Source organism: Volvox carteri (assembly GCF_000143455.1).
Source record: "Volvox carteri f. nagariensis unplaced genomic scaffold VOLCAscaffold_48, whole genome shotgun sequence".
In the NCBI taxonomy this organism is placed as follows: Eukaryota; Viridiplantae; Chlorophyta; class Chlorophyceae; order Chlamydomonadales; family Volvocaceae; genus Volvox; species Volvox carteri.
In genome coordinates, this window is record NW_003307591.1 from 184,419 (window position 1) to 193,450 (window position 9,032).

The following is a 9,032-nucleotide window of genomic DNA, read 5'->3' on the forward strand; positions in this document are numbered from 1 at the left end:
GCTGGACCATTCCATGCGGTTCATGCAGATTGCCCAGACAGGTATGTCGCCCGTCGGCGCCAAGCCTTAGTGTTCATACAAGCCTTACTTTGCGGCTTTTGTGTGTTTTGTGTTGACCAAGGTTTAGATTCCTGCCTGCCTCGCACTACAGGTCCCTTGTTGGGCCACTTCCAGGTGGCTAAAGGCACCGTTCAGGCCCCCACTGCGCAGCTGTACTTTAGTGCCATGAACACCGTTGATGACTTGTTGGTGTTCGCCAAGCCTTGTGCCGGGGAAAATGTTTTGCTTGCCGTGTTCCACAAAGTGTGGGAGCACCTGCAAGGGTCGCTCACCCCGTCCTCCTTCTTGGTGTTGGCTTTTAGCATGGAGGACACCTGGCGTTCGTATGAGCGGTTGCCGTTTGCTGCCCTGTGATGCCTCTTGTTTCTCCGCTCTTGTTAGTTGTTTTATGGCAGCAAACGCACTGTGGGTATGTAAACGGTACAAAGCCCTGCAGCGTGTGGACCGACTTTGTAACGAATCGTGTATGCAAAATGTAACAGTCTTGCGCTTATGGGATCGTTTTAACTCGGCACAGTTCCGGAGCAGGACAAAACACTCCGTTTCCATATGGTGCGTTGACACTATATAGGTTTCGGCTCGGGCTATTGATTTATAGATTGACTGCGGCAATCCTCTGCTTGGGTAACCTCACGGAGCGGCTCCAGTGTTCACTGGATTGCCGCTGTTTATTTCTGTATCTTGTATGCAGCATGACACATGGAAACCACCCAACGGTAATGCCATGCAAACCTTTGTCGTGCCCGAAGAACAGATTGATCGTTACATAACACAAATCCGAGTATTATTCTAGTTATGCGTTCGCATAAGCGTAACCCGTCATGCGGGATGAACTAGAAACATCTGTCCACCACCTCGTGCCTGGCCGGACCTTGAGCAGTTTGGTTGACAGAAATGAAAGAAAGAATAATACTTAAAGAAAAAACTTGAAGTATCCAACATGCCGGATCATGTCGCCAGTGCCGCCGGTGAGGGCCCGGAATGGAGCCAAAATTTCGAGCAGTGCCTGGAGCTGCTGCGTGGTCCGGGTGATGAACGCAGGTATCTTTCCTTCAAACACACAGTCACGGCTACGTCCCTCACCTGCCCTGAGCGCCCGCTTCTCTCCTTCCATCCGGAACGCTGGACCGCGTCCAGGTTCGTCGGACTCCTGCTGGTGACGCGGCTCCTGCCACATGGCAGCGATGACGGCGTACGAAGAGTCCTGGAGGCGCTCGGGACTCAGTTCCTCCACAGGTTGCTGCTACCGCTGCGCCGGCCATCGCAGGTAACGTGTAACGTGCATTAGTGTTGACCTTGCCGCACCTTTTGGTAAATTTGAATCGCGCACGTTGTCCTAGTGCACCCACACCGCACCACCCGCCTGATTTGGTTGAACTCTCCTTGATTTCGGTTCCGCCCTCAGGAGCCGCTGTCTGTCGAGGCTGCAGAGCATCAATCCACCAGCTGCAGTCTGGCGCTGGCAATCCTGGCAGCGGCTTGCCGGCTGAACGACTTCGCAGCCGGGCCCGATGTACGAGAGCTACTGCCGGTGCTGCTAAAGGTACGGTACAGTATCGCCAAAGTTGTTGTTGTTACGAAACGTCAGAACACACAAAACCACAGACAGCTTGAGCACAGCACTTTTCGGCAGAGTTGTGTCGTTGCGGAATTTCAACGGAAAAAAAGTTGGAGACCTTGACCTTGTCAGATATCTACACATTCAGGTCCTGTTGGGTTCAGCGTCACAGAACGACAAGTACGGCAAACGTGCGAAATGTTGGCCGTTTTGGCAGTGACCGGATACGGTTCACACAGCGTATGTTTAGATGTACAGGCGCATATCTCGCCCTAACATTGCACGATCGCATGTGCATGCACCTGTGCATGCAGGTTGTGCAGTACGGCGGTGTGTCTCGCGCTCTGCAAGCGGGCACCGCAGCCGCCGCGGCGTCGGCAGGTGCTGCCGCTGCCGACGCCGCTGCCGTTTCCGACGCCCTAGAATGCCTGGTAGGCGCCGCCGCCGCTGCGCCTGAGCTGACCCTGAGCTGCCTGGAGCGCCTTCCCGTCATGGACGCCCTGGCCGCGTGGCTGACGGCAGCGGCGGCCGTGCTGACGGCGGCAGGTGGCGGCAGCGCCGCGGGGGCGGCGTCCCCCGCAGCAGAAGCGCAGGCGCACAACAGCGTACTGCTTGCGGCGGTGCTTCTCGAATGTATGTTGACCGGTGCCGCTGAAGGCAGGGCGACGGCCGTGCTGGCGGAGCACCCGACGGCAGCTGCGCAGGTCATGGCCGCGCTGTCGGCGCTGGTGGGCAACCCACGGCTGCTACTGCCGGCGACCCATGGGGCGCCGCCGCCGGCGTCACCGCCGCCGCAGCAGCAGCACAGGCCACAGGCACCAGGCGCTGCCGCAAGCAGTCAAGCGGCAAGCGACTCCCGGAAAGGTTCCGGCAGTCTCGGCAGCAGCCGCAGCGGTGGCAGTGGCGGAGGTGTCGCGCAGCTACAGCTCGAGGCGCTGCACCTGCTACTGCTGATGCTGCAGTCGTGCCAGGAGTCGGCGGCGGCCGCCACCGCACATGAGCTTTTGCGGCTGGATGAGCATGTAGCATGGTCAGCTGCCGTACGGCGCGGCTTGGGCTGGCTGCTACGCAGTCGAGCGCCGGGGGCTCTGAAGCACTCGGCGCTACAGCTGGGAGCTCTTGTCGTACAATTGGTTGGAGAGGGATGGCTGCTGGGGCCGCGACCTTTCGTATCGGGTGTCGCGGTGCAGGAGCTCGAAGAGCCGCCGGGGTCCTTCCTGCTGCTGCTGTTGGAGACACTCAAGGTAGCTGGCGCTTCCGGAGGTAACACTCCTCATGTCAATAATACAATAAGGAATAAGGAAAGCAGGGGGGGAGGGCTGCTGGGCTGCTAGGGAGAGGGCTGCGAGCGATAAGCCTCAGCTAAGTGAGTGGGGATGATGATGGCGGGGGATTGAAGGGCTCACAGCACAACATGATCTGTCCTTTTGCGTCCGCCGGTCTACCTGTGCAAGATATGAGTGTGCCCGCCCTCATGAACGGGCCGGTCCAACCGGTCCAACCCTTGGGGAGCAGATTGAAACGGGGCTGCTGCTACACGACGCCCTTCACCCCGACCGACCCGTCCCTGCCGCCGACTCGCAACGGAGCTCAGCACGCGACCAGGCGCAGCCCCCGGCGCCGTCGCAGCGGCTACTGGAGGAGCTGGCGGCAAGGGCGGCGCAGCGCAAGGCGGCGGAAGAGGCCGCCGTGCAAGCGGCCGCCGGCGCTGCTACCGGTGCAGCGGCGCTGCCGGCGGCGGCGGCGGCGGCAGCGGCGCCTGCTGCAGACGTAGACATGAGCGATGGCAGCTTGTCTAAGGAGGTCCGTGGCGGCGGCGCTAGTGCGGCAGGACCGGCAGTGCCGCCGCCGGCGACCATACCAGCGGGTCGGCGCGCGTTGCTGCTGTTGCCGGCGTGTTTCCGGCTGCTGGAAGGCAGTGTGGAGGCGGTGGCGGCCGATGCGGGCGATTGTATGGAGGTTGAGGTTTCGGAGCCGGTTGCAGCGGCGCCGCATTCAGCAGGAACCCGCGGAATGGTGCCGCAGCCGCCGCCCAGGCCGCGTCCGCCGGTGCCTGCACAACCCGTACTGCCAGACGCAGTCGTACAGGTGAATGGGATGGTTAGTCTTTTGCCTTTCTTGGCTTAGTCCGTTCAGTTTTCCTCTTGAGGGAGAGAACAATGAGGACGGCCCGAGGAGGGCAGCTCCGCATGGATGTCCACGGGGGGCATACATACATACATACACGACGTGGCCCACGCGCGCCCACATGGCCACCGGTCAAAGGTGTGTGGTGATGAGGTCTGAGTTCGTCGTGCTGCTGCCTACTCCCTCCCATGCAAAGCCCTCCTCCCCACCTCCCCTGTTATCCTCTTTCCTCATCTCGGTTATCAACCACACAAACCCGTTGACCATTTCCCCCCTTCTGTTTTTCGTCCCCATAAAAGTTCCCCTCCACCCCCAACATGTTACTCCGCAACACCGCCCCAACACAACTCCTGCTACAACCCCCCCTCTGGCAACCCGTGCAGAAGCTGATGGGCGCCTTCGACGGCATCGCCGACACGCTCCTGCAGTTCTTCGAGGCAGACAACGAAGTGCGGCAGCAGCAGCAGCAACAGCAGGGCGCTCCTAGTCCTAGCGGGGAGGTGTTGCTAGGTGCCGCCCGAGTGTTGGGTCGCTACCTGGCGGAGGCTCCTGGTGCGGTCCGCAATCCGCGGGTGCTGAGGGGGCTGCCACTCGTGGTGGCGGTAAGGTGCAGGGCAGGGGCCGCGGAGGCGGCTCCGCGGGCGGTACCTGTGGACAAGGGTGTCTGTACGCAGGGCCAACAACAACAACAACAACAACAACAACAACGACAGGAGGAGGAGGACGGGGAGGAAGGGGAAGATCTTGACGGTTTTTCGTTGCCGTTTCTGTTGCCGGGGCTTTTACAGGTGCGGGTTATGACCGGCAACCGGTCGCTGCGTTGTTCGGAATGGTACTTGGAGTGTTGCAAAAGAAGCGCCAGAAGGAGCAACTGCCCACATTCAAAGCGCTGTCAACTGGGGTGGGTGGGTGGTGATGGTGATGGTGATGGTGATGGTGAGTGAGTGAGTGAGTGACTAGCTGCCTGGGCGGCGTGAGCCGTTGTGTGAGCCGCTGGTATAGCCGGAGGAAGTAAGGATCTCGCTGATGCCCCTGTTATCACACCAACAGTTAACGACATGTACCGCTGAACCCTAACCGCTAACCGCCCAACGTGCAACGTGTTTTCAACTGTGGGCTTTCCAGGCCACGGGGCCCGACGCCAGCGAGCGCTCCGAAGTCGCGAGAGCGCTCCGTACATCACCGGAGGCTCTGAGTGCGTGCGTCAGCTACCTGGCGCATTGCGTACGGAGCGCAGTGGCGGCGGCGCCAAATGCGGAGCGCCTGCTTGCGGCGGCGGGAGCGGCGGTGGACGGTGCCGCGGGCACCCGCGGCGCCGCCGCGCTGTCGGTGCTGGCGCAATCGGAGCAGGGTATGGCTGACGTCAGCATGCTTCTGCTCAATCTGCTGGAACCTTCGGTCCTCGGCGCCGTTGCGGCGAGACTTGGGGATGAGGGGGATGAGGGCAGTTCTGCGGGGGCGGCGCCACCGCCGTCTGCCTGGTACGGCATTAGCGGGGCTGGCTCCGCCGATGCCGCCGATGCCGCGTCACGGCACCTACCGCCGCTGCTTGCGCAGCTACTACCTGTTTGCTGGCTGGTCCAGCACTGGGCGGCGTCTCGTATGGGCGCTCTAGGGGTAAGTGTCTAGCACAGCAGCGGAAGCAGCAGCATCAATAGCAGCAGCATCATAGCTGCGGGAGTTGCCATCATCCCTGTGAAGCTGTCGCCCCTTTCCACCCCATCACATTCCCTCCCTCTTCCCTGACTTGTCGCCGTTGGTTTCATTCCTTCTGGCTGGCCGCTTCTTTGTAATCTTTTGTTAGCCCCGTCTTGACCTTATCTCCCCCACGACCCGTACACCCAGGCCCTCGCCTCCCTGGACCCGCTCCGCCTCCCCATCGGCCGGGGAGCACCCACCGCTGCCGACCTGCTGTTCCGATTCCAACTGGCCACTCGGACACTGCTCTGCACCACCTGCCTGGCCGCTGTGGTTCTCACCACCGTCATGTCATGGCTAGCGGCGGGTGCTCAGCAGCGCGTGTTGCCGGGGACAGTTGCGCACCACCACGACCACCATCATCATCACCATGGCCACCAGCAGCAGGAAGAGGATGGAAAAGGGTCAGCAGCTGAGTTGCTGTCCGTCCTACTGCCGTCGGCAGTTGTGGAGGCCGTCGGTACGGCGACGCTGGCGGCGGCCGCGGCCGGCACGTCCCTGCAGATGGCACAGCTGCACGATCTGGCAAAGGAGGCGCCGCCGCCGCCGCCGCCGCCGCCAGCAGCACTCCGGGACCCTCGGCTGCCGCTGACGGCGGCCGGCCTCGCGGAGGACTTTCTGGGGGATGGTGAGGTGTGTTGGGAGCGACTTTTGGGCGCGGCGGCGCAGATGGTGGAGATGAGTACGGCGGTACAGCAGCTGGTGGCGGCGGGGCTGACGGCGGCGGAGGGTGAGGGGAGTGCCGTATGGCTGCAGCGTCTTGTGGCGGCACGTGCACGAGGGGAAGGGGCGGCTGAGGAGTTGTTGATGTCGGAGGTGAACTTGGCTCTATTCCTGCAGGTGGTAGTGCAGGGGCTGAGAATGGGGGGCAACGTTGCGATGGGTTGACAGTGGAAACGGTCTTAACTGATGGTTTGTCCGGACGCCGCGGCAGCAGTAGCGCGAGGCCGGGAGTCAGGGGCCAGGATGGGTTTATGTGTGAGCACAACCGCCACCTGGCAAATCTTCCATGGCCATGGGAGGAGTGTGGAGAGGCTTATGCTGGTTTGAAGCGCTGGCCAATTAGGTGCTTGTGGCCATGGGCGCCGTGAATGCGGCAACAGCACTGTTTTTGAGTGCATGTGCGTTGGTTTGGATGTGCGGGTCAGTCACCAGCTCACCACCGGGCGATGTCGAGCCCGGGGTGAAGGGAGTGCCAGGCACGTAACACGCCGGTAATTGGGTTGAAAAGGGGGGAAGGGGTTTCGTTGGTGATTGCCGGTTGTTGTAAAACTGCGATCGTGTGTGGGGAGGTGGTTGGGTCGGGTCGTGCAGGCTTTCGGCGATTGGGGCTTCACATGCTACGGGGCTTTGACATTTTCGACATTGGCGCAATATAGTGGCGGGCACCTGGCACTCGATGCGGCCGCAGGAGGCTGCGAAGGAAGCTGCTGTTTTTTCTGTTACTTCTGTGATATTGGTCCTGCTGCTGCCGCTGGTATTACTGCTACTGCTACAAACATGCCAGCTGGCGTTCTGTTGCGGACATGCAAAGCGTCACGAAGCCATGGCAGCAAATCTGCAGCCATAGCAATATGTACGGTATAAATAAATGATATCGGTAGTTTAGGTCATGCAGCAGCAGCACGACGGGTGGTACGGTCAGATCCGCCGCAAGGTCGATCAATCAATTGAATTAACAATTGCAACAACAACAATAGCAGCTACTCAGGGCAACCGATCTGGAATGTGATTAGGGGTAGCTGCATGGGAGCACGCCGATTGACATACCGTGGGGCTTCTGACCCCGGCAGGCAGGCAGACCCCCCTGCGCACCTCTTTTACCTCGTAATTGCTTCCACCGCGGGTTGTACGGACCGATCCAGGATGCAAAGGACGCATACGAAAGCGCACGGGCCTGGACCTCAGGAGCCATCCAGCTCATCCAAGCTTTCCTTTTTGGCGAATTTAGGAAGCGGACTCAGCCATATCCGCATCGCCATGTCCGCATGGCCACCTCTCCACCTCGCAGGCCTCCCTGGTCATCTTCCTCCCTAACACCCACCTAGGAATCCTCCTCATCCAGTCAACCGGACATCGGCAGAGACTGCGGGTCAGGGTCCTCCAATCCAGCGTCGCCACATCCAGCAGGATTCGACCCCACCAATCCAGCGTGGTGCGAATCTCGGTCCATCAACTGTGACCTTAACTACACATCTCAGCAGCTAGCCATAATCTCACGCACCTCCCGACAATGTCGGGGGTCTAATCAGGACCATCCGCCCACCTAGCACGCACTCAACCATGGACAGCAGAGACACTGCGCGTGTGTGTGTGTGCAGCATTGCTGCTTGCTGCACAGGTAAGCTGGCACCTCGCTCCTCCTCTTCGCTACAGTCCATCCACCTCATATACTCCGTTCTGCCCGTCCTTCCCCACACACCACCACCAGAACCACCACCACCCTCTCCCTCACATCTTGCTCCGCAGCCTTTGCATCGCGGCTCCCTCATGTCCCAGCCTAGAAACTACCTCCTCCTCCACCTCCTTCTTCTCCACCTCCTCCGTCACGCGGCTGTGTTTCCCAACGGCGGGGCCAGCTGCCCCTACAGCCTCGGGAGCCGCAGCAGCGGTGGGGGCGGCGGCCGCTAGTTCCCGCACCCGCGTCATTCTCGCCATAGCCGGATCCGGCACTGCCAGGAATTTGGTGTGAGTGCCTGTGGCCACCAGCTGACCCGTGGACCTGCGGCGGAGCTGGACCTCCAGGGAGGCCAGCTGGCGACCCACGCGGACGACGCGAGCATCGATGACCACTGTCTCCGCTTCGGCGGCGGTGGCAATGGCTGTGCTGCCGCCGCCGCCGCCGCCCCCGGGCATTGGCGCCAGGTAGGTGACGGCGAGGTGGACACTGACGCCGGAGTGGGGGCTGACGGTGAGGAGAGCCGCGGTGGAGATGGTGTCCACTAGGGTGGCTGAGTGTACGGCGTGAGTGTGTACGGGAGGGAGTTTACAGCATAATTGAGGCGTTTACAAAAGGATGAGTTGAAATGGATGCGTGCATACATACCTGTAGCGCCGCCGTGGAGGGTGCCGTACCGGTTCTGGACGCGCTCTAGCACCGGCATCTCGCACACAATGCGACCCTCGCCGACCTCGACTACCCTCAGACCCTGCAGCGCCGTGTGATCAAAAGTGGGGCGGTCGCCCATAGCGGTGCCATCCACCAGGGTCTCCACGAAGCGACGTGCCAGTTCGGTGCGGCTGACAGCATCGTCGGGGGCCGGTTGGGAAGCCGGTGACTCCAACATAACTTCAGTGGAAGGATGAAATATATCTTTTACCTATTGGACTTTGGCCTCCTGGCGAACGCTACGGGAGATGTTCTGGTCAACTCACGATACACTCTGGGGTTTGTACGTATTCCGTTTCTTCTTAACAATGATGTGAAATTTGGTGGCCTATTTAAAAATCAGAGTGGACAGAAGATGGCTATAATAAGCAACTGAACTCCCTCTACAGGTACTCATAAGTTAACCGCAAGCAGGGGGTGCTTTAACGTACAACGATTTGCAACGAGCTTTCGCTAAGGCCAAGGCAGCAGCATCTCTGA

General features: G+C 60.6%; 2 protein-coding genes across 2 annotated transcripts; one reads left to right on the forward strand and one right to left on the reverse strand.

Annotated features, from left to right (window-relative positions):
- Positions 1-13: 13 nt before the first annotated feature.
- VOLCADRAFT_106633 (uncharacterized protein) lies at positions 14-6,844 on the forward strand (the record flags this gene model as incomplete). Its single annotated transcript, XM_002954996.1, has 9 exons — positions 14-41; positions 152-410; positions 1,198-1,327; positions 1,466-1,603; positions 1,933-2,862; positions 3,248-3,706; positions 4,129-4,533; positions 4,871-5,362; positions 5,591-6,844. The coding sequence occupies 9 exons, from the start codon at positions 14-16 to the stop codon at positions 6,329-6,331; spliced, it is 3,582 nt and encodes a 1,193-aa protein (XP_002955042.1). The 3' UTR covers positions 6,332-6,844.
- A 1,275-nt stretch (positions 6,845-8,119) lies between these two features.
- On the reverse strand, positions 8,120-8,589 carry VOLCADRAFT_36389 (uncharacterized protein; the record flags this gene model as incomplete). Its single annotated transcript, XM_002955051.1, has 2 exons — positions 8,120-8,394; positions 8,490-8,589. Coding segments are annotated over 2 exons (375 nt in total), but the record flags the coding sequence as incomplete, so codon positions are not given.
- Positions 8,590-9,032: the final 443 nt, after the last annotated feature.